The 27,025-nt window shown below is 32.0% G+C and overlaps 2 protein-coding genes across 3 annotated transcripts; one reads left to right on the top strand and one right to left on the bottom strand.

Annotated features, from left to right (window-relative positions):
* Positions 1-1,565: 1,565 nt before the first annotated feature.
* On the bottom strand, positions 1,566-25,744 carry LOC134715784 (uncharacterized). 2 transcript variants are annotated; one of them, XM_063578229.1, is made up of 5 exons: positions 25,701-25,744; positions 5,608-6,317; positions 3,735-3,801; positions 2,438-2,808; positions 1,566-1,961 (listed from the first exon to the last, which is right to left on the bottom strand). In XM_063578229.1, the coding sequence occupies exons 2-5, from the start codon at positions 6,304-6,306 to the stop codon at positions 1,839-1,841; spliced, it is 1,260 nt and encodes a 419-aa protein (XP_063434299.1). In that variant the 5' UTR covers positions 6,307-6,317; positions 25,701-25,744; the 3' UTR covers positions 1,566-1,838. The 2 variants fall into 2 exon arrangements, with proteins under 2 accessions (XP_063434299.1, XP_063434298.1); XM_063578228.1 differs by lacking the exon at positions 25,701-25,744 and adding an exon at positions 9,033-9,179.
* On the top strand, positions 12,697-15,268 carry LOC134715783 (toll-like receptor 4). Its single transcript, XM_063578227.1, has one exon. The coding sequence runs from the start codon at positions 12,738-12,740 to the stop codon at positions 15,213-15,215; it is 2,478 nt and encodes an 825-aa protein (XP_063434297.1). The 5' UTR covers positions 12,697-12,737; the 3' UTR covers positions 15,216-15,268.
* Positions 25,745-27,025: the final 1,281 nt, after the last annotated feature.

Genomic DNA, 27,025 nt, shown 5'->3' with positions numbered 1-27,025 from the left:
TATGTGCTGACCTAACATTTTGTTTTACGCAAACTATAAGCAGTGACTCACATTAATAAAAAGGCTAAAACGGGAACCCAAACAACTTAGAAACATCTTTATTGCCTTCAATAGTTGTGGATTATTAAATATGAACGATTGTATAAAGGAGAGCATAATTGAAATCATCAAACAATTGGACAAAAGGGTATTATGATTGCGGTTTGCTGCTGGCTTTATTTTTATTAATCTCGCATGTTTGTCAAGTTATTAAAGTTATTATGTACACAATAATTTCTGATTTTGAAATTACAGTAATGAAAGAAGGATAACTCAAATTTTAATCAGCAGCAACGTCGAAAACAATATGACCGAAAATTCTTAAATAGACGTTTTATGATATTTTCACTCGCATTAATCAATAGTTTTGTTGTCAGAGGTCGATCAAATATGTTCTGTAATAATGTAGTTTGAAAATAATCATGTATTTCAGAATCTAAACTAGAGGGTCACAATTTATAGGTATTATCAATGATATGTTTTGTCAATATCGAACTAGTAGTGTTGGTTAACTGTGTAAATTTTGTATATTAATTATCAAATGGTTTAACCAGGATTAATAAAACCTTCTCTCATGATATTATAAAAACAGTATAAGTCGAGACAACATATATATTAGGTGTAGACACTAACTTGTTGTTTGATAAGGTTGTTTACATCGAAATATTGATGCTTATTCGCTTTCACTGAACTTTGCCTCTAAAATAAATTATTCATACATTTACCAGGAAAATTGCATATCTGCTTCTGGACACTGAAAAGTGAAAATAAGAATAAAGCCACCCATTATTAACTGAAATTGTGTTTGATATAGTTATTAGAATTCAAATTCCACGTCTGCTTTTTTTCGGCACATACTTTTGGGAGAGTTGACCTTCCACGTTTGAAAAAACTTTAGTTATCAAATGCCTTGGTTAGCACTAATGAATAAATGAAGAAGAAAAAAACTATTTAAAATCTCTATATCTTACATGTTTTAAAACTATTTTTCATCAGATTACAAATTAAGTACCATTTCTATAGTTATAGATTATCGCTGATCATCTCAACGAGATTGGTTTTCTTTCGACAAAAGTGAGGATTTAGTTAAGATGACCAATGATTATCTGTTTATCGCTATTTTACCTGTGACGACGTTGTTGATTTTATTACCTTAGTTTCTAGCGATAATTTTCCCCATCACTCTACTGCTCTGAGAGAAGAAATCACCGGTCAGTAAGATCATACGAACATTTCGTAAAATAGCGATAATTCATTTATTACTCGGGAATTTTAATTATGTTCTGATTTCTTGATTTTTTCTTATCAACAGACATGGAAATGATTGCTAAGTCAAGTCATGAGTCATGAATGAAGTCAAACTAGTAGTATACCGCTTATATAAAGATCCGTGCCATTTTCTAGTAATCGAACCAACTAATTTGTAAATCAAGAATAATCTCTGGGGTTTGAAGAAGTTGAATATAAAAACTAAACGATGTGGTATGACTGCCAATGAGACAACATTAGAACATCCAATGGATTCAGTATAAACACGTCATTTACATTCACAGAATATGATCTCGTGTAAGATGCCTTTTATTGGAACTAATAGTTGCATGCCTTCCATGCAATATAAATGTACTTTCTTTTATTTATCTACGTTGATTTGTGTATTGCATTTTGTACAGTATATTTTTCATTTTATTTTCATTTCCAATACCGGTAGGTGCAATATAAGAAAGAAAAAAATATATGAAACACTGTTTATTTGAAGATAATTACATTTAAACGTTTGATAACCAATCTTCATCAGCTAATTAATTTTCATCAGCTAACCAATCTTTATCATCTACTTCAATGTAGACTCTGACGCAAAAATGTGCAGATATCGCTTTAAATTCATCTCCTTTTGCTGGTTCGTGCATAATGACTCTCAGGTTCTACAAAAGAGGTTTGAATAGGGTTTTTCTAATTAAAAAAATTATTATTACATCGTTTAATGGACAATAACAACTCCCTTCGATAAAAGGGAAAAAAACGCTTTATAAAGTGTGTGCGTTTGAAGCGCTTTCTTTTTTTTTTTTTTTTTTTTTTTTATCTTCAATCAACAAGAAAGCTGAAACTTAAATATATTTACGTCAGGGATGTGTAAAACCACTTCAACACTAAGAGTTATATGACCAAATTGGTAAATGCTTACCCTTCCGGAGACTTGATTTCACTCCCGGTTTTTAGTGAGGTTTGTGTTGTTTCTTATTTATTATTTGTAACTGATGATGTAAATGTCTATTGTTTTTATAACTCTTTGTTTAGTCCTTGGTTTTAATTGTTATTGTCTTCAGACCATTATTCCGCGGATTTTGAACTTCACTTAAAAGTTTCAGATTGCCTAGGTAATTTAACAAACTATACTTACAATTTTACTAGATCCTTTCGAATGAAAAGTCTTTTCGCTTATAACATGATACCCTCTGACCAATACATGGTCAAAAATATAGCCGTCGTAATCTTCTAAATCGTATTTTTCCTTTGCATAATCATCAGAGAAACAGTATGTACAGCTGGCAAATTCGTCGGAATATGATTCGCTGATTGGGTCACGGAATCCAGCTGACTTGAATGAGTCCATTGAATACGGAAACTGGGGTGCAATTGCTCCCTTAGTCAATATCGGACTTACATTCAAACAGCCAGCTATAATGACATTTTCGGTTTCATTAGTCTTCTGTACGAGCCATTGAGCTTCTTGGAGGTTCTTTGCTGTATACGAATTTGTTGTTTCTGTAACTTAAAAAAAGTCCTTAGACATTAACACAAACGATTTAAGGCAAATTACACCTGAGTTTTTAACACTCCAGATTCATTTAAAATAAATTGTCTTGCAATCTTCATTTTAAGTTATAGTATTACATTATCATGTGTTTGCTTTTAGGTTTTGCAATATAATGTCTATTTCTAAACAGCTTATAATGGAAAAAAACACTTTAAACATAGCATGCGTTTGAAGCATTTTTCTGAATTTACCCGTAATTAGAAACAGCTGAATACATTTTTTTTTTAAGCCAGGGATGTATATAAATCAAGACAGGTGAAAAGACGTACGAAGTTCCTCTGGCCTTTGTTGGTCTTGTATGATTTTTAATTTTTGTTTCTTCTGTATAATTTGGAGTTAAGTATGACGTCCATTATCACTGAAATAATTTGTTATTGGGCCAACTGAAGGACGCCCATGGGTACGAGAGTTTCTCGCTGCATTAAAGACCAATTTGTGACCTTCTGCTATTGTTTGTTCTATAGTTGGGTTGTTGTCACTTTGACACATTCTCCATTTCTCTTCTCAATTTCATCATATTCAGAATGTGAATAAGGATGATAAACTTTAGAAACTAGATATAAATAGTATAGGAAAAAAAGTGGTATATATTGTTTGGCACACATGCACTTGTTTCTATCCATAAGAAGGTCGACTATCCATATACTTCTATTCATATGGAAGTCGACCTCCTTATGAATAGAAACAAGTGCCTGTGGTTTGGCATACACATCAATTTATTATTGTAAATGACGTCGTTCAATAATGTACAAAACCATGAAATTAAAATTGTGTAATTTTTTTATAAAACAGCCTTTAACAGTAAAATTGGTGAGCATCACAATATTGTTTCGAAAATGGATTAATACACATGTGAACTTCAAATCTTAAATACACTTACTGTCAATATACTTCTCTCCAAGGTTTGCCTGCATTACAGTACATACTACGTTTCCAACATATTCAATCTGCAACACACAATGTAAAAAGGTAAATGAAAAAGTTCCAATAAAATTAACGGTACCAATTTGCTTGCACCAGATGCGCATTTCGACAATACATGTCTCTTCAGTGATGCTAGTGGCCAAAATATTTGAAATCCAAAGCTTAATATGAAAGACGTAGAGCTATAAAAGTGTAGCTAAATCCGTGAAAAGAATCAGAGCTTTGCATGAGGGAGATACATTCCTTAATTTATAATAATTTCTATCATTTTGTAACAGCAAATTTTAAAAACACAAAAAAAAACCCGTATTTTCATGCCAGTACCGAAGTACTGGCTACTTGGCTGGTAATACCCTCGGGGACTAATTATAGTCCACCAGCCATGTTCACTACGTTACACACATTTTATTTGCCAAGGGGCAATAACCGAAACAATTATTATTTTATACTTTGAATATCTTATAAGAAATATTAATTCGTACCAGATTTATTACGGTGTGTTCATGTGTACTGTTGTGCTGTTATACAACTGTTCAATGCAAAGAAGACGGTTGAGCGCCCATAAACATGTTTAACCAGTGTAGACGAAACGCGCGTCTGGCGTATAAAATTATAACCCTGGTACTTTTGATAACTATATCAACCCATTTAGTGTCGTCGCTTCATGTCCGTTATATTTGAATTTTGTTAATTCGTATTTTTGTCAGACGTGTCGTTATTTTTTCAACTGAATTGTTTCATATTTTTCATGTCCAGGCAATTAATAACCGACTTTATTACTAGTATACGGTTATACAGTATTTGATTTTTCTCGCTGCTAAATGCCGTACGACGACTTGCTTTTGCTTATATCTTCGACATTCTCACTATTGTGGATAAGTTTTTTACAGCCGCAAAATTATAACATCATCACATTATTTTTATGATATCGCTAACAAAATTAATTTACATATAATTCTAATTCCAAGGGGGGTAACTTCTTTGAGATCAGCCTTCGATATAAACTTTATAAGAATTCAAAATAAAATGTAGGTGTGAGTGTGCCTATAGTGCAAATATATTACACAAACGAGCACATTAAATGTTAAGTTATATCGAATTTTTATTTGAATATGTCTCAGTAATTAATCAATGCTGTTTTTTATAACTCGTTCGCGATATTAATGATATATATATATCTGATAAAATTCAGAACTGTACACTTCAGAACGTTTACAATGCAATTTTCTATAAAAGATATTTCTAAGGGAAATAACTTCTGTAAAATAAGCGATCAGCGCCGATTAATGCTTATAGATTTCAAAACAATCCTCAAAAACGTGTATTTATTTTTCAAATGGACATAACTCCTGATAAACTGTATTGTAGTAAATAAAGAATTAACTCCTTTACAAAAAAGTTGCTTAGAACTGATTTTCTAGTTTGTCCGAGAAACTGCTTTTATAAACCTTAGACATCAATTTTTTAAAAACCATGCACGAATTGTTATTTCAGAGCGCTAACGAGATCGGACGGACGTACTCCATAACGCGTTAAAAAGGGGGGAGAGGAATGCTAAAGCCACATACAATAATACTTAAAATAAGGGAATTTGTCAAATGTCGGGACCATTTTTGTGCCGATTATACGGTTTTTGTTTTTCTTCATTTTGAAGTCCGTACGGTTGCTTACATCCAATTTATTTAAACTTTGATGGATAGTTGGTGATCATACCACATCTTATTTGTCTATTTTTACACAAATATAAATATTACTACTATGAAATATTACTACTATGAAAATTGAAACCATAACCAAATTTCGGAAAATAACTAAATACTGTTGCATACCTTAACCTGAAGAAATCCGTGTCTTACAATTTCGTGTTTATGTGGGAATTCCTCTCTTCCAAAATGAGTTATGTTGTGTTTACTCAGTAAAAGAAGACCGGTTGGATTGACGGCATATTTTTGCTCAAAACAATCCATGGCATTTCTTTTCGTACCTAGAACAATACACGCAACACAGGTCTCTGATAGTTCAAGAAAAACATCACTGATAGACCTTGACCCATTTACTTTACAACTGTCTTCCAAACAACCTATATATTCATCTCGCTCGGTTTCAGAATGACATTCGTGATCTTCACACGCTGCCACCTGTTCTACTCCTTCCCTGTCGTCATCTGAACATGGCGCATGCGTAGATTTTTCATAACTTCCTGTCATTGGATCGTGGTTGAAGCTAAAGGAGTACGGGAATAATTTCTCAGTCCCTCGTACAATTGTGTCGAGATCTACGTCGTAGTATACTCCTTGTAAACATACTACATCAGTATCAACTAAACTTGACTTCACTGCATCGGCGACGTAACTCGCTCTGAATTCATAAAGCGAACATACTGTACCAAAACCGTCAAAAGGGTTGCAGTATTCAGGATACAATTCGGCTTGATATGTTGCAATTTGTCTCATTTTGGTTTCCGCCCTGATCGTAGATTGAAATGAAACCAAGAGTGAAAATAACAGCAACATATCTTTTAGGACCATGATGAGGGGCTCTGCAATATATTAAATTTCTTTTTTTATGTAATTGTAAATCTTTAGAGCACAAACATAACCATATAACATAGTAAGGACATAATTATTCGGTCCATGAACTTTTTAGAACAATTCAATCTTTCAAAATTTTATTTCATTATATTGATAAGGTGATGTTATATTGATAATTCAGTGCAGAAATGTCGATAATAATATATTTCCCTTATTACATCAAAACCAATGTTGAAATTGGCATATTTCCAGGGCGTTCTACTGACAAAAACAAATATGGTTTACAGGCTATTCCAAACAAACAGTTTACGCATTGAACATCTTTGAATAAAACAGACTATAGCAAAATATGTTTAGAGGTTCACTAATGGCGCATATATCGATAATATACATACTGTGGATTCATATATAGATAGTATACATACTGTGGATTCATATATAGATAGTATACATACTGTGGATTCATATATAGATAGTATACATACTGTGGATTCATATATAGATAGTATACATACTGTGGATTCATTAATATTCGTTGTATATTTACCAATTGTCGTGGATTTCGTGGATATAGGAGAACCACGAATTTAAATGTTCAACGAAATACAAATTTTCTTAAGGAATGTATGCAGACTTTACCAAAACCACGAAATTAAATATCCACGAATATGCAATATTTCCTCAATCCACGACAATTGGTGACCACGAAAATGAATGAATCCGCAGTATTACCGATGGCATTATCTTTATATGATAGAAAGCAGTACATGCACAGAATAACACACTACCGCTAATCTATTTACATTATTAACCCTTTCTGTGCACACGGTCATTCTTTTTAGATTTCGTGCGATTCACTTAGTTTGTGTATGGTACCTCTTAATCAATTTATAAAATTTAATCATTAAATTAGAATACACTTTTTGGTTTTTAATCTAAGAGTCAGTAGTGGCTATGACCTAATCATGCCTTCTCCTCTACAATTCGTTTTATTTTCATCAAACTATGGTGTTTTTTTTTAAAAGATGTATGATGTTCATTAAATAAGTGTATCTTCTGTTACACAAATGATCGAAATACAATGAAAAGGGTGAAAGGGATGTTAAACCTTTATTTGGTATATCTTTGTGATTATTTAAAAAAAAAGAAGATGTGGTATGATTGCCAATGATACAACTCTCCACAAGAGACCAAATGACACAGACATTAACAACTACAGTTCACCGTATGCCCTTCAACAATGAGCAAAGCCCATACCACAATGTCCGCTATAAAAGACCCCGAAATGATTTGCATTGTCCTATAACAATTTTCGAATTAAAATTTATAAGATAATTGGTTTTAAGCCTCTGTTTACTGAGAATCGTCATTTAAAAAAAACTTTAGATCTTGGGTAGACATTTGATATAATATCTACTTTTAAATTTTGTCATAAATATTTGATATAGTCTTTCAAACTCCCTTATTAATTTAAAAACCGGATAAGTTCTTATTTATGTTTTGTGTTTTTCGTATTTCGATATGGGTAAAAGCCTTAAGTAACGATCATATTTTTCCTCGAGTTAAGGGCGAATATTTTATATAAAAGTTGAGAAAGCAAGAGTGCGGAAGTTCACATGGATCTTTAACGTGTGGGATAAAGCATACATATCAAAGTACAAACATGATGTTACTACTTAATCATAAGACAAAAACTTATTTAAATGTTTGTATTGTTATTTTAAGTGAAGATCTTTTCGTTTTTTCATTTCCTGAATTAATACACCTTCGCCTTTCTTTTAAATGACCAATGATGCTTGAAATATTTCCTTACCACGGTTAACACTGAATGAATCATGAAATGTTGTAATGACTATTATAGCAGTTAACGTAATATGCATAGCACTGAGAGATTTTTTCAAATTTTTAAAATGGCCGTCGTTCATTATTTCAGCTTACTTTATTTTTTAAACCACTGAAATCCTTTATGGTCCCCAATAGATTATTTTATCTTCGATATCGCGTTTTAAATGTACAATTGCGGAACTTACATTTTTGATGCAAAGTGGGCTTCTTATGTTTTTTGTTTAGACAGAGCCTACCCCTTATCTCAGGAATCCGTTTATGCCCTTTAAGGTTGACTCGGATTGATTGAAAAAACTCAATCTTAAGACTAGATGAACTAATTGCATCCAAAAAAGACAGTTAATTGAAAAATGAATCATTATTTGCAGGGGAGGATGCTGAATTTGTAAAGTGTGGAAAGAGGGTGAGTGTTAATATTTGTTGACGAGCAGAGCGAAGCGAAAGTTAGAGACAAATTTATGCCATTAAAAATCAGTCCTGCGAAACAAGATATTTAATATTGTGTTGCCATCAAAGAGGAGCTCACGCCGTCTTATTCTTACATTGACGCTGCCACTGATTTGTCTTTTATACTACACTCTAAATTTGTTGAACAACAATTGAATTAAAATATTGATCACTGAATACGTTATACTGATTTTTGGTTGAACAAATGACAAAGAGCACACTTTCGTATTACTAAACTCACCTGTAGCAAATTTGTAAAATGTAGAAGATCAACTCAGAATCACTAAATAACTCAATGTAAGCATATGATATACACTTAAAATAGAAAATAAAGATGACTCAAAGCTGAAGTCATGAAAAAAGTTCCAGCATTGCAAAACAAAAACTACGTTTAATTTTTCCGAAGAGAAAGTATTTTAAAGTGACTTTACCTGTGAAGCTAGAAATGGTCTGAGCTTATTCGCATGGATATAAGAGCAATCTGCTGTCATTCCGGTTACGTATCAGCTTGTTTTTATTTTATGTATATAACAAAAAGTATAAAACAAAAAGCCATAAAAAGGAGTATTTGAATGCAAATGAATCCGCAGACGAAACGTGGACATGCATAAATTACCTTTTTGTTTACGGCAGTAAAACAAGCGATTTACGTAAAGCTATGTTTCACCTATAATTTTTAGGTAATATGTAAGAAAACAGTGTAACAAATATATTCATCTAAGGCCGTGTTCACATTGACTATCTACACACAGTCGATAGTTAAGGTAGGCCTTGTGTACACAAAACTAGGCATTTAGGACATTAGTTTAACCTTGTATATATTTAAGGAGGAAACTATTTTGAAGTAAAATTGATATTTTTGATAATTATTAGTATAGTTCTTTACAGAAAATGTTGTCTAAATTTTATAGACTATTTATTTTTGTTAAAAAAAAAATCACGTACTTTATTAACCCCTGATCAACTTGAAGACTCAAAGCAGAATCATTGCCGAACCCTTAAGGTAGCAACCAATTGATTTTCGGGAGGGGGGGCTATTATAGTTGAGTCTAAAACATAAAGGCAAGGGGGTGGGGTGGTGAGCTATGGATTTTGTTTTGGAAACAAAAAAATGTTTTCAGTTTTTGGCCCTGAAAAAAAAAAATGTTTGTTTCATCCTCAGCTGCCACTATATATAATTCTAAAATTGATTTCGACTTGTCACCAAAGTTTGTCCAGAAAAAAATCAATAGCCCACGCCCCTCTATCTTCCCCCTTTCTCTCCCCCTCCTCAAAAAATGAAGTAAATAGTTGCTGCCTAATTCATTTGAAAAGGTCTTCCCGAATCGACTTGACGTACACAGAAATATTCGCCACTGGTCTTTACTCAAACAACGATTCACGCATAAATGCATGACTAAAAAAAGTGTGGGGTAAATGATATGTTTGTCTAGTATCTCAGATCCGTTAAATAACACTTAAAATGAATAAAAAAAACGTTACCCTATTCTTTTACCAAATACTCCTAGGAGAAGAAATACCACTTGAAACAAACAGACAAGATAAAAATGTAGTGATCCCTAATATCTCAATCCTTTTTTTCGGCTGTAAGCACGCTGCTGCAGCTAACGTTTTCTAGTGCGTAATCGAGACATCTCTAGTATATTCAAACTACTGCAAATTATAAAAATGGCTTTCATAAAGTAGCAACCACTTAAATTAAAAAAGGGGAGGGTTATTTTTTTTTTATCTGAGTCAGTTTTTTTTTCGCGCGTACGTTTTTATTCCTTTTTTTCGATGCTAGTGATCAAATACATTGTTTTTCAATATTTAACACTATAATGTATGGGGAAACTCATGATTCAGAATATTTGTTTTATCATCTGTATGACCATTTTTTTTTTTTTTATCAAATTGGGGATCGGAATATTTCCATTCCCAGCCCCCACCCCCCTTTTGTAGTCAAATGTTTGTTCCCTTACCGCTAGAAAAAATGTCCAAAAATTTTGAGTTCAGTACTACGTAATGAACATTTAAAAATGACATAAAGTTTACAAGCGGGAACAAATCTTATGTACAGGTAGCTAAACAAGGTGTATAGATGTGAACAAATGTAATGTGAAACCAGTGTACACTACACTAAACTAATTGTAAACATGTTTACTCTACACGGCGTTTGGTGTGAACACGGCCTAAGTTCAATCTTAAATGACTTTTGTATGTTTAAGGGATTGTTTTTTTTTTTAAAGATATGTATGTATGTAAGGAAACAAATAAATGAATAAACTTACAAGTGAACTAGCATTAACAGATAATAAGCCCGTATAATTACTTTTAAAAATAATGCAAAGTATGAGTAGTTTATGATGGATTAAATATAAATCAAATTGTAAAATATTACAAAGACAACATGTAAAGACTGAATAGAATTAAAAATACAAAGAAATATTCAATATGCGCATGAACAAAAAAATAAAGAGGCATTATTATTACTCAACTTAAAAGAAGTGGTGATACTTTAATTTGGAGAAAATTGTAACAATAGGGCACCGACCAATAGATAAGCAAACAAAGTGTTGTCTCACATCATACCAATTTTTTAAAAAGTTAAACGTTATCTCATTGGCACTTAGTTTGTATAATATACATTCTGAGAAAAATAGGAACAGTTAGGTGACTTAGTTCTGTTTGTATACCCCCGATTAACGGGATTTTAATAATATCAAAATGATGATGTCATCAATAGACCAAATATAAAACAGTGGCTAAATTTTGCCAATTTTCACATATATATTGACCTATTCCTGAGTTATAATAAGAGTGTTTAAAATTTGTGCAACATAACATTTGGCATTTAGTTATAACCGATCTAACCATCTTTCCAATCTTGCTCCATCCCAATAATAATTTTATTTATATTTTCCAGTAGCATTGTCCGTGAAAATAAATTTTTGACCTAGAGACCAATAATACTGGAAGTATTGCATATTTTAAAACAATTTCTGTAAATTTGGCGCCAATGAGACATGACATTGTAACGTGACATGTATTTGAAGAGTCTCGCTTTCAATTGCAAATGTTCTTCTAATTTTACCTCTAAGAACAAAATGCATAGGATATTTAAAAGAAAATAAGAATCTTTCAGCAAATGAGATAAAAGAAACCAATCCAATATATAATTATTTCCTAAATAATTCAATATCTCGAAATTCATATTAGCTAGTTTTTGGAAGTTTTTGGGCTATGATTTAATTGTCAATGAGTTGAGTTGGTAAATCGTTACGTTCCTTGTAGATTTTGGCAGAGTGCTATTGTATGTATATAATGTTTTTTCCCCTTGGGATAGGCTGCTTTAGTGTTGTCCGTTTTTCACGAACCTGGTCTGGTATTTTTGGTGAGTTGTTACAAATGGAGGAAAATAAAATAATGCGATAGTTCCGTTTTATTAGCATTTGTTTTCATTACAACTATCATGAATGATTCCTGTAAGCTAAGTCAGACAGTGCTAAATATTGAAGATTTGATTGGCAATGTGGAGATTTGTTTCATTGGCAATCATACCCCATCTTTTACAGGGGATATAATTTATTGTGACTAGAATTCAATAAGTGATAATTTTTAAAGAACTTAATTAAAAGACAGTTGTTCAGAAGAGCTCATAAAAGATGTCATGACCTGCTGCACCAATCATGACAAATCTATTTCATTGAACATACATGTATACGGTATCAAACGTTATACTATGAAATGTACATGTGCTGGTCAGTTTCAAATACTGTCATATCGAGTGAAAAAAGATTAGCAACATATACTTTGACTACAAAACTTTGATTTTTTTTTCAAATTGCAGAAATAAGTTTCTAATGATTTGTTTCTAAATATGTCACTTTATGGTTATTTTTTTTTGTCACGGCAATCTTTACATTTTTTATGTTAAGAATAAAAGTTTATTTTTGGAATCTAAAATTAAAAATATTCGTAAGTAAACTTCTTTCACTCAGTATAAATAAAGGCACTCATGTCCACGGTGTTAGAAAGTGATTTATTCATACAGAGTTTTACATGACCTAACAGATAAGTGTATCCGTTTCCGGATGTTTGTTTCAGATGAACAACATATCAGTATTCAGGTTGTCTTAACACGCTTGGGAGACACTATGAATTATATCGTTTTATTGTTTTTATTTGCTTTGTTTAAATGTTCTTTGACAACTCATTGTATCATTACAAGAACTAAAACGGACATTACATGCGACTGTTCTTCAAGGAATTTCAGACGAACTCCATTAAGAAAGATTCCAAGAGAAACAACAATTCTTAATTTATCTGGAAATAGTTTGACATTAGTTACGAACAATTCTTTCGAAGGACTTGGAAAGGTGCATACGTTGTATCTTCAATCATCGAAAATAACATTATTTGAGGGTGGTGCTTTTTCTGGACTAGACTCGCTCACGTATATAGATCTTACATCAAATTTTATAGAAAAGGAATCGTTACCTCCAGGATTATTCCGACCTGTTTCAAAATTACAGTACTTGAATATTGCTTCAAATTTATTTCACATTTCAAAGGAATATCCTGATAGTGTTCTTCGAGACTTAACAAATCTTCAGACTTTATCCATGAGTGGCATCAATGGCGCTGTATTTGGAAACGGATTTAAGTATCTGACCAGTTTAACCAGTTTAAATTTGGATCCTTGCTCGATAAATGAATTACAAAATGACACGTTCATGAGCTTCAAAGGGTTACCAATTCTAAATCTTAATTTCAAATGTAGATTAAAAAAAGTTCAACCAGGAGCATTAGCGCCATTTCAGTCTATCCGTTCACTTGCAATATCGGAAAGTGATTTAATACGAATTTCGGATCTTCTCGTGGTACTGAGCAGTTTAAGGGATAGAAACATGTCGCTGATTGATTTTTCCTCAAATTACCGTTCCCGAACAGGTGCTGATATAATATCTAGTGAGTCTTTTTCATATCTTGGTGGTGTTTGTGTTAAAGAAGTAATCCTTAGTCGCAATCAAATCTGCATAATTCAGGGAGGATCAATTTCAAGAATGAAATATAAGAACTGTCTACAGAAATTTGACGTCTCGCGGAATAATATCTACGGGGATGCTCAAACAGCTTTTGAAATATTCAAACTTTCAGCCTTAAAAGTTCTTGATATTTCAAAACAGGAACCAACTGCACAAGGCCCTTATAGTAAAATCAAAAATGAAATTTTTAACTCAGAAGATTCGAAGTATTCTCTATCATATAGTGTAGTTTTGCCACCTAGCTTAGAGCGATTGTACGCATCAGGATTAAGTATACGTAGTACTCCATTGGCGAATGTCAACTTCAAATTCGGTAGCCATGTTGTATACGTTGATGTAAACTGGACACCATTCAGTAACTGTGATGGTGTAATTACTGGTTTGGACAATTTGAAATTCTTTGGAATGTCCGGTTTTAATTGTCAAATACTAAATCCAAAAATGATATCATCCTTTAAGAATCTACAGGAACTACAGAGTAGGAGTGCAAATCTAAATATTGGACTACAACATGATGTTAATGGGATATTTCTTAAAGGTTTGCAAAAATTACGAATTATTGATTTTGCTGGAAATGGGTTAGAAAATTTAAATCCCGAATTACTTCAATCTCAGTATAACTCGCTTTATTCTGCAGATCTGTCAAATAATAACTTCGATGATTTTCCATTCAAGATAACTGAATTCAAAAATCTCAGTTATATCAATTTAGAGAATAATAAAATAATTGGTTTTAATGAAAAAGTAACGAACGAACTTGATGACCTTGAGAGTAGGGTCAAGGGTCATTTGAAAATTCGTCTAGATCGCAACTTACTACAGTGCAATTGTAAATCACTTAATTTTATAAAATGGCTTTTTAAAACAAAGATCCAATTAGATAAAGGCGGTAACTATTCGTGCGGCTACATAGATGGGAGTAAAAAAACTACAGCATACGCTTTAAAAAATATAGATGAACTGACAAAGCAGTGTGCATCAAAATTCTGGCTTATAACATCTGTATGTTTGACGCTGTTGTTGATTATTATTATTATAATCAGTAGCATTGTCTTTAAGTATAGAATAACTCTTCAATACTGGTACCTTGTCATACGGAGTAGATACAAAATATATTCAAAACTAGACGAACAAAGCGATTACAAATATAGCGCTTTTGTCGCATACCACAATGACAATTACAGATGGGTATGTGGACCGCTTACGTCATTCCTCGAAGGTGAAAAAAAGTTGTCTTTGTGTTTACATGACCGAGACTTTGCTCTTGGAAGTCTTATAGTAGATAATATTTTTGAAGCAATTTCACAAAGTAAGAAAGTTATTTTGATCGTCGGTAAAAGTTTTCTGAAAAGTACTTGGTGCGAATATGAATTAGACATGGCAAGAATGCGAATGTTTAGAGAGAATAAGGATATTCTAATTGTGATATTAGTTGAAAAAATTCCACCAGAGGACATGCCAAAATCTCTTCTTCGAATCTGGAACAATGTAACATGTATAGAAGCTGAAGAATACGTTTCAGAAGAAAATACTCCACAATTTCAACATCTATTTTGGCAACGTTTGTACCAGTCTATCATTGCATAATTAACAGCGTTAAATCTATATGTACGAGACGGTATTTTGGATGTAGATATAAGTATATATGTTGTGTACAAGTTATCATTTTGTACAAATTATAATTTGTACAAAAATATTGTACAAATTATAATTTGTATTTTGACTTTGTACAAATTATAATTTGTGCAAAACGTGCTTGTTCAAATTGTAATTTGTACAAAATTTGACCAAAATTCACTTATAACTTGTACAACAGTTTCAAATATGAATTTTGGTGAAAAATTGCACTGATTCACACAATAGAATTGAAGTTAACTGACTACACACCAAACCTTATTAACAAATACACCGTTTTTACACAAATACAAAAGGCAGTTAGATCTTCGAAATTTTTGTGAGAAAAAAAAGTAAACAAAAAGGATTTTTTTTAAATTGTTAATACCTACTACTTTTTCTTAAAAAAATATCATTTGAAAGTAGTGCTTGAGTAGTACTTGTCGTTATTTTGAGGTTTTTTTTTTTATTCAAAACTACATATATAATACTAACACAGTGTAGATACTATTCTGTACGCTATCCGGAAGTCGCGATTTTCGAAGCGAGAACTTTTTGGATCACATTTAAAATTTGTTGGATATACTATATTAAACGGTAAGATGTTCATCTGTACATTGCTGAATGATTAATTCAGCTGACATCGATATTCACAAATGGTTTATAATTAAATTTAGCACATTCATTATTCATATCTTTATCTTAATCAAGAGATTTTGAAGTGCATCACTAAGAAAAATCAGTCGGTGAACCTAAACACAATCTTTTTGCACCCTTACTGTACAAACTAACTTAAAAACCAGACTTTATTAACTAAATAAAGTATATTTTAAGTGGTGGTAAAAGTTTCAGCCAGATCTTTGAAGCCAGAAATAAGAAAATTACACTTGTTTGAATTTCTCACTGTACGATCAGTCTCGCTTGTATATTTTGAATCTGTATGATCAGTCTTGATTTCACTGTATTCTAGTGGTGATTTCAAAGTTATTTACGATATATTAGAAGATGGCATTTTTCTAAATAACACTAATATATTTTAATAAATTCACATCCTGAAAACTTATCAAACATGTTTTAGCTTGATAGGGTGTACTCGACTCACTACATTAAGTATAAGGATGTTTGAATGTTGCTGAAATAAGAGGAAGTCTTATTTGTTTGTATAAGTTTCGGAAATGTCCTCCGTTATACTTAAAATTGTACAAACACAGATTTAATTGTTATATAAAAATGCATGTATTTACAAACATTCGTGGCCGTACTGTAGCCTATAATTGATCACGGTTTCTTCACTTTGTTTTGGATGTAGATCTGTCTCTTTCACACTCAATTGTACACCACTTTGTAAAGCGGTGGATTATAGTGATATTGAAGTCCGTCTTTCCGTTCGTCCGTTGGACCGGTACAACATGTTTCGCCGGTTTCGTAAGCGCATCTCCTCATAAACCACTTAATATACATTGGGATCCAATTCAGGAGAAAAGTGGATTCCAAATATATGTTCCAATACAAATGCATTGAAAGTTAAAAAAAGAGTTTCAAACCGCCGGATCCCAATTTTTTGAATCCGTCACTGGTATAACTATCAGTGATATTGTTGGCTTTTATCAAAACTACCTATACTCTTTTTTGGGGGGAAAATATGCGTAATTTTCATCAAATTGGGAATTTTAGAATAAACCATGAATTTGAATGAAACTTCAATTTACAGATCCCATTTCAAGAGTCACACCCTGCTTTGAAATAAGACCCCTTTTTGTCAGTGATGATACATAAATAGACCCTCAATGATCTGCACGTGTAGTAATTTTAGGCCTGAAAAAAAGTATAAATTAGTGTTTTTTAGTTCGAATCTATGCACAATCACTTAGTCTACTGAAACTGCAATGATTGGGAAAAAAGTTGTCTTTTTGGAAATAATTTTAAGCCATTGTTTTCAAATTTGGATTCTCCTCCAGGGGGAAAAGCCTTTATTCTCCATTAATTTAAGGCAAACAATATCACTGACTATTAATTATTTTTTTCTCGGATTCCGTATCATAAATGACAATATAAAAAAGAAGATGTGGTATGATTGCCAATGAGACAACCGTCCACTAGAGACCAAAATGACAGACATTAACAAATATAGGTCACTGTACGGCCATCAACAATGAGCAAAGCCAATACCACAAAGTAAGCTATAAAATTCCCCGAAAGGACAAAGTAAAACAATTCAAACGAGAAAATTAATGGCCTTATTTATATATAAAAAAAGGATTGTATTTCGAATTTTATTAAAAATCTTTTACGGGGTTTCTTTATATAAGATACCGACTTGAACATTGCATTATATGGGGGCCCCCATCAGGTATTTCCAACTATGACCTTCAAAACCAATTGTTAAACTTTTCTTCAATTGCTCCATTTTTAAACAATTAATGTATTATGGACCTTCAATTTCGAATTTTTGGTAAAAATATTTTTAATTTTTCTATATCTTAAATACGGACTTTGTTATAACCTTATATTGGGCGTACCTATTTTATATCTACAACTTCCTTCAGACACTTGTCATAACTTAATGATTTTTTTTTCAGATTCCTTATCATTTAATTCACTCATGCACCTCTAATTTTGATTTTTTGAAAATTCATCAGTTTTCTATTTCCATGATAAGGACTTTTTCACTACCTTATTGGGAGGTACCCGTTTACTACTAGTATACGCAACTTTAAAAAACTTACCATATTTTAATAAAACTTCTTCATATTCGTTATTATATGATGCCCCTGTGCATCTATAATTTGGTTTTTTTGTTGGTTTATTTTTTTTCAAAAACATGAACTATAGAAGTGGCGGGTATAATTTTCGTTAATTCTTTCCTAAATACCTAAAGTTTTTAAACAAAGCTTTTTCTATCTATTTTTTTGTCATTTTAAAAGAGACAAGCTTGATGTATCTTATCACCAATTGGTCAACGGCAGACGGTGTATTGTCACTAAATAGTCTTTAAAAATGTAAAAGTAAAACAGATAACTTCAACGACACACTAATACAAAGTCTACAAAAATCATCAGAAATATATTTGTATTGTCTGATGAAAGAAATTACACGTTAAAGTTCCATGGAAACATTCATAATATCACATAGACACGTTTATACCTTCAAATTGCCGTTGTTTTTTTCTTCAACATCACGACTGATCATACAGACAAACAAACTCAAATCGCTACTAGAATACAGTCAGTTTTAGACTGATCGTACAGTAATTTATTTTGGGATCCTCAAGGAAAGCATATTTTTTATTTGAAATACGACCATTCTACTTAAATACGGTAAGAATATTGAAACAGTATATATTTAACTGTAAACTGACGCAAATATTAGCAATACAAGATTATTTGCTTTGTACTTCGAGAGCAAAATTGTCAATCGATTTCACTTTTTTCTATGAAGTTGGTGTGATGCACACGTATATTTTATATTCTACTCCATGTTTTTGTTACAGTTACTCATATTTATGATGCTATACATACATTTATGTTGTGCAAAGCACTTTATAGATATAGAAGTAAATAAATGATGAGAAAAAGCACGAAAACAAAACCTTTCTGTTAGCCAGTTTGAAATCCTCGCTTCGAAAATCGCGACTTCCGGATAGCGTACAGAATAGTATCTACACTGTGACTAATAGTAAGTAAGTTCATAGTACATCACCAAAATCGAGACAAGCACATAAAGTTGATATTTTAAATCCTTCATAAACGTATAATATTAAAAAAAACAATTTTAAAAAAGAGCAGAAAATCTTAATCTGAGGTGCATGGATTGGGTAGTTATTTTAAATCATTACGTGAAAGTTAACTTATAAAATCAGTCTATTATTTGAAGCCAGGGGTTCCAGCCGGTGTACGCTCTTTGCAATGGTTTATTTTCATAAAATATTATTTTTTCAATAAACAAATACACATGTTCATTCACAGCAACGGTTCCTGAGCTTCAACGTTTGCTCTATATATGTGAAGCAGCTAAAGGGGAAAACAGGTCGTCATCGAATTGAGAGTGAAAAGATGGTTTGCAATATCAGATTCCATAAATCACTAGATCACCTGCTCAAACAAATGATAAAGTACTGACTTTTGAATTTTTAAACCTAGGTGTAATGTGTTGTCATTTGATAGCAATTCAATAATGTGTATCAATGCTGTTTCTCCAAAATCCATATGATAAATTATTGTACAAGTTAAAAGTGATTTTTTGTCCAATTTTGTACAAATTGTAATTTGTACAAAGTCAAAATACAAATTATAATTTGTACAATATTTTTGTACAAATTATAATTTGTACAAAATGATAACTTGTAATTTGTACAAAAGCACTTTTTGTACAAATTACAATTTGTACAAAGTCAAAATACAAATTATAATTTGTACAATATTTTTGTACAAATTATAATTTGTACAAAATGATAACTTGTACACAACATATACATATATATGTTTTAAAGTTGTGTTAATTTCAAAAGAAAGATGAGTGAATTTGATCATTTTCAAATCTATAAGGCCATTATACCTCAAACCTATCGACCTCTTTCACAAGTAAACAAATTCACGTTAAAGCAAACCTGACTCAATATGCCATGTCAGTTATTACTAATAATTGGCTCTGATTGTTCTTACGTTGTCCTATTAAACCAGTGTCACAGATTTATTATGTTTTGGGGAAGGGGGCGTTAACAAACATGTTTAACCCCGTCATATTCTTTATGTGCATGTCTTAAGTCAGGGGCATGTAGTCCAGCGGTTGTCTTTGGTTCATGTCTGTCATATCTGTTTTCGTAATGTTTTTGGTTATAAATTAGGCCGTTATTGTTTTCAATTGAATTGTTTCCTTTTTTCATGTTTGGTATATGGATATAGGGCCTTTTAAAACCGAATATAGAGGGGGCAAGGGGGGCCCAATAACAGCAAAACAGCAGATTGCTTATAACAGATAACAATGAATTAAAATGGACAAAAACAGATAACAGTAAATGAAATATTAAAATAAGTCGGATCCTTGACAAATCCAGTATTTCTTATTACGGGTACAATCCTTTTGTATATAATGAATTCCATTTTCTATGAACATGGTATTTAAAATTGTTTATCTAGATATGTATTTGGTATATTCTTGTCCGTTCGTTGTCAACATGTCGGACATTAACCGTTCAAACACTCTTTAACCAATTTACATAAAACTTTAGGAAATTGATATATCTTTTGACGTGAGCTCCCTATTGTTTTGTTTATTTAATTTAAGATTTTAAGTTTCTGAGTAATGGGGTTTTATTCAATAAAAATTGTGTTTTTTTCTTCAGTTTTTTTGAAACTATCTCAAAAATCCTTTCAAAAATTTGCAAGGAAATTTGGTGAATTGTTTATATCTATTGACATGAGCTCCCTTTCAATTTTTATAAATTTCAGATGTAACGTTTCCGAGTTAAGGATTTTTATACGTCCGTCAAAGACGGGACGTATTATGGTATACAAATGTCCGGTGTCCGTCCGTCTGTCCGTCCGTCCGTCCGTCCGGCTGTCTGTCCGGCGTAAACATGTCGCACCGTAACTTGAGAACGACTTATCCAAATTTCATGAAACTTAATATAGTTGTTTCTTATGATGGTCAAATGATCTGTATACTTTTTGGTGAAAATTAGATTTAAACTTTTTGATTTACGGCACTTTGTAACTAAAACAGGGGTGTGTTTTTTTCACATGTCGCACTGTATCTCAAAAACGATTCTTGACTATGGCTTAAAACTTTAAACACTTTTTAGTTATATTAATCGTAATATCTGTATACTTTTTGGTGATGATTCAAAATTTCATTTTTGAGTTATTGAGTATTTTGTAAAAAAAAAAAAAGGGGGAGGTTTTTTTTTACATGTCGCGCCTTTTCTCAAAATCGATTTATGATTATTGCTACAAACTTTACACATGTCTTTGTTATATCAATCTTAAGATCTGTATACTTTTTGATGATGATTCAAAATTTCATTTTTGAGTGATTGAGTATTTTGTAAAAAAGGGGGAGGGTTTTTTTACATGTTGTGTCGTATCTCTATAACAATTTATGAATATTGCTTAAAACTTTACACACTTCTTTGTTATATTGATCTAAAGATCTGTATACTTTTTGGTGGTGATTAAAAATTTTGTTTTTGAGTTATTGAGTATTCTGTTAAACAGGGGAGGTTTTTTTTACATGTCGCGTCGTATCTCAAAAATAATTTATGATTATTGCTTAAAACTTTACACACTTCTTTGTTATATTAATCTAAAGATCTGTATTTTGCACTTTTTGGTTTTGATTCAAAATTTTATTTTAGTGATATTTAGTTTTTTTTTTTTAAAAACAGGGTGGGGGGTTTCCCGCCGTGTCTCAAAAACTATATATATGTTTATTGCTTAAAACTTTCTCAGAAACTATTTATGATTATTGCATATAACTTCCACATAAGACGTCGGGCGTATCAGCTGTTTATTATCAATTAAAAAGGGGGTGATTTTCTAGTTTTCGGAAATTATCACAAAAACGTTTTCAGCAGTTCTCTGAATGATTTATATCTATTGTTGTTAGCGCCCTTTCGATTTTTATTAATTTTTGATTTTATATTATTCAGTTAAAGGTTTATTCATTCAAAAAGATGGTAATTTTCAGTTTTCGGACAATAACTCAAAAAATGTTTTCAGCAGTTCTCATGATACTTTGATGTATTGTTTATATACATGACATATATTGACTGAAGCTCCCTTTCAGTTTTTACAAATATCTGATATGAAATTAGGAGTTTTCGAATATTTCAAAAAGGCGACGGGCGTATCATGCGCGCTCATGGCGTAGCTGTTTATTTGTTATATAATACTTTTTTCTTTTTTCAGCATTTATTTGTGTACAGTTATAGAAACTCGCACATGCTGGTAATTTAAATAGTGTGTAATAAAATGGAAATGAGGAATAAGTAAAAGAGACAAAAATGATATCTAGTAAAATTCAAGGGCAGCTATAGTATCAAAGTAGGTCCAATTGACATAGTTCTTATGTTTGTTGCTACTAAAAAAAGACCTCAAAGAGTTTGAATATATATATTCGCATTCTGACTTTTTTAAATGCCCATTTAATGAGGTGTGTGAATTTTTCTGAATAAGACTATGAGGCAAAGTTGTATATAGGATAGAAAAAATCAAAAGCACCAATTATAAGCATGCAATTAATCAAGTATCTCGAAACACTTTTGACACTCCAAAAGTAGTTTATTCCATTACTTTCAAAGGCCTTATTTGAACAATGTTGTTATCAGGTTTTTGATTGTACCAAGTCTACTAGTAAGTAGAATACATAGTTGAGTAGGGGAACAATGGCTTGAAGACGAAATAAATCTTTGTAATGATGTTTGTGCAGCTTCGGAACCCAGTACATGGTGGGAACTTTCATTGTACAATGTATTTGGTTCTGCTTTGAAAAGAGCTGAGTCTATGTACCACATATAATATAGAAGGTTAACTGGTTGTTACGATCTAGTCCTTAATTGAGATACTTGTCAGATATTCCTGGCCATATGTTTTCTTTTTTGTCATATTAAAAATTGTTCTAATTTAATATGTTCGTACGGGAAACAAGGAACATTATCCTCATACAAAATAATAAGATCCTTCTAAATAAATGTTCCCGAAAAAATGGAATGTATTACAAAGGATAATCATAAGATATACTGGAATTGTCCTGGACCTCACATCTGTGATGGGTATATGTTAATGGAATCCTTTTCTGAATACGGGACAAACATATTAGTAGTGGTAGACCCCTATGTCCAATGAATGATCTTCAATTTCTACCGAAAATTTGGCTGTCAAAAAATGCTAACATTCCAATTTTCAATAACAGTTAACAGCAAATACATTATCACAATAACAGATAACAAAAAAACTAAAAGTCCAATAACAGCTAACAAAGAATAAGACAATAACAGCTAACAGCAAATATATTTTCAGAATAAAAGATAACAAAGAATCAAAATGCCCCATAACAGCATAACAGCTAAATCCCTTGCCCCCCTCACTATACGGAATGTGTTTTCTAATTGTTAAAGGACTTACGGTTGCCTATTATTGTCTAATTTAAATCTTAAACTGAACATTCATAGTTAGTTTGATAATTGGCAAATAAACACACAGCTTCTTATTTTTTTACATCTGAATCCACGTGACCAATCTTTTAAACCTATCTTGACCTACATGATCTTCACAGTAGTTGTGTTATTACCTCCACTAACCAATCAAGTGACCGACGTTGATATCAATAGAATGAGAGGGTCAAAAACTAATAACTGTTAAAACAAATAATTATTAAAAAAAAAAGTTTGTAGATAAAAAGAAATCTAACACGGTCATAAATGCTAAGAATGTCAAGATCAATAGTAAACTAGTTTAAACCTTACTGAAATAAAAAAAAAAAATCACCAGAAAATATGTTTTAGTTCCCCTAAATTATTTTTTAAACAATTTTAGAGGTTTAGTCTATTATCTTGAAAGCAATAAAAGATAGAGAATCACTTGCAGGCACACATTATTAATTAAGAATTGAATGCTTCTTTTTGTAAATTTATTGGAGTGTAAAAGCGTTGACCGAAGTACATTTTGTATGAAGCGCAGGAGCGCTTCATTCTTAAAATGTGCGCACGGTCAACGCTTTTATAACCCTGTGAAGTTACAAAAAGAAGCATTCAATACTTATAATTACATTTTTTTTAGCTATGATCATGAAAACACGAATTTTATAATTCTTTTTTATTTTATTCACCTGTGCACTTTATTGTGGGACCACGTGCTATCGTGAATGAAAAGTTTTATTGAGTGATGCAATTGCTTACGCAATAACACGTGATGTGCAGTTAGCCAATCAGAATATAGTAATATAATGAAACATACATCTAATGTAATAATTATGTCAGAGAAGGCCTTCGTTTTTCATAAAGCATTGACAAGAAGAACAAAAAAAGTCCACAAATACTGTCTTGTATCAAACAGAAAGCGTTTTGGCAGTGTAAAATGGTTTTGAGATATTGTCTTTTAAAAAAATGAGTAAACTTATCATAAGTATAACATGAATTGAGAGTTGTCCTATCCAGTGGATGGGAAGTAATTTTGACTCGGCGGACAGTATGTAATATAAAACGACAATGAGATAGATATCAGCCGATACCAAATGACGTAAAAGCTCATTTATCACTGCAATAAAGTAATATTTGCATTTGGAGAGCAGGTGCAACTAAAATCAAAACTGCTCGATGATATGAAAAATAAATGCTTTACTTTTATCTATACAAACTTACAAAACAATACTAATATTGGTGATATCTAGTTTTGTATGACCTTAATTTTAGACATACAGGTTGATGAAAAAACCCGGGTCCTACATACATGTCAGCAAACTGAAAAACGAATCATTGCACCTTAAAGCACGTTTACAAAGTATGGTCGGAGTATCCAGTATAGAAACAGGTCAGGTTGGAATAAAACAATTGCTGGATAAATAGCTAGGTGTACTTGGTATTTGATTATTCATTTGTGTTTATGGTGCATTTTGGTTGTGAACATCATGGTCCGGTTAGAACTACGAACAATACTTCCATAGATTGTATAGAAAATAGTTGTGTTCAAAAAAATAAGCCGGCCAGCTAAAGGTGAAATTGAATATTTAAGTTTGCTTTATCACTTCGCAGAACGCACAAAAGTAATATGTGGCTATAAACAACTATTTTAAGTTAAGATTATATAATCTACTTGAAGCTGTCTTAATACTCGAGACACAAAGAAAACACTTGAACTCAATGTTATAGTTTCCGCATTTAACAACAATACCGTCTATAAGAGGATGACATATTCATCTTCATTCGTTGATATACAGTGAAACCTGTTTAAACCGATCCTCTTCGGGACTTGAGATTTTGTTCGGTTTTGGTCAATGTTCGGTTTTATCAGGTTTACAACGCATACAATTTGATATGATGGTGCTTAAGAACGTGTTTGGTTTATACAGGTTTTCGGTTTATGCAGGATTCGGTTTAGCCAGGTTTCACTGTATACGTAACTTTTTCTTCAGGACCTCCCTCTTTCATAAAATCATATGCTTTGGGTATCATAATGGGACAATGACCTTTATAGCCTATGATATAATTTATTTCATAAGTTACATTTTTTTAATTAATAAAATAAGATCATAATTTTGACATTCATTGTATATTCAAAAATGAGAAGATGTGTTACAATTGCCAATGAGAACAAATGATACAGAAATTAGAAACCATTGATCACCGTGCAGCCTACAACAATGGGTAAAACCCATACAACACAGTCAGCTTAAAAGTACCAGAGATGACAAATGTAAAACAATTGAAAAATGAACGAGAAACAAATATGATATAAAGCAACAAACGATAACCACTGGATTACAGGCTTCTGACTTGGGACAGACACATAACCTTTGAATAGCTAGACTTATTAAGAAGGGATATAATTACGATACTGTTGTCAAGTCATTAAAGATTGCATATTTTGGCGTTAATATTGAGTCACTGATACGGTCTTTGCGTCGGAACTAAACACATTTATTCTAAAAGCAGTTGTTGGCATGACACGGGTTATGTTCTTCTCATATATATTATGATGGTATGATAATAAACCCCTAACGGGAAGGATTGTGCCTGATGTTCATATGATGAAATCATAATCTTTCAGTCAGTTTAATTGAAGTCTGGAGCTGGCATGTCAGTTAACTGCTAGTAGTCTGTTGTTATTTATGTATTATTGTCATTTTGTTTATTTTCTTTAGTTACATCTTCTGACATCAGACTCGGACTTCTCTTGAACTGAATTTTAATGTGCGTATTGTTATGCGTTTACTTTTCTGCATTGGTTAGAGGTATAGGGGGAGGGTTGAGATCTCACAAACATGTTTAACCCCGCCGCATTTTTGCGCCTGTCCCAAGTCAGGAGCCTCTGGCCTTTGTTAGTCTTGTATTATTTTAATTTTAGTTTCTTGTGTACAATTTGGAAATTAGTATGGCGTTCATTATCACTAAACTAGTATATATTTGTTTAGGGCCAGCTGAAGGACGCATCCGGGTGCGGGAATTTCTCGCTACATTGAAGACCTGTTGGTGACCTTCTGCTGTTGTTTTTTTATTTGGTCGGGTTGTTGTCTCTTTGACACATTCCCCATTTCCATTCTCAATTTTACATACAGAACGTATGTAAAACACGTTAATTATAGTGCAACGAAACAGTCATTTTCAGTCAATCTATGTTTCGTATTTTTATTCGACTGTTTACCAAATTAAGATTACACTTTATACATTTAGTGTGCCTGAAGTGGCACTTTTCTGGATTCACTTTCACCAAGACTGCACTTTAACTTATATTTTGTGTGAGAACATTATGCGCTAGTGAAGAACGTTTGTGATTCTAGCAGTCATAAAACTTTAAACACTGGTTTGTGTATTCGTACTAGGATGTGATCAATGTTTGTGATATTGTCTGTATATTTGAGAACTCTATGAGCTGCGTCTGGATATCTAAAAAAAAATCATCTTCTAGTAGCATTGATACTTCCAGAGATACAATCATTAAAAATGTTTAATCATCCAATAAGCAATTTGTTAAAATTGTGGATGGAAATTGGGAATGTGTGAAAGAGACAACTACCCGACCATAGAAAAGACAACAGCAGAAGGTCACCAACAGGTCTTCAATGTAGCGAGA

This window comes from Mytilus trossulus, chromosome 4 (genome assembly GCF_036588685.1).
Source record: "Mytilus trossulus isolate FHL-02 chromosome 4, PNRI_Mtr1.1.1.hap1, whole genome shotgun sequence".
NCBI classification, from domain to species: domain Eukaryota; kingdom Metazoa; phylum Mollusca; class Bivalvia; order Mytilida; family Mytilidae; genus Mytilus; species Mytilus trossulus.
Note: the sequence above shows the minus strand (reverse complement) of the source record. Positions and strands in the feature narration are given on the sequence as shown.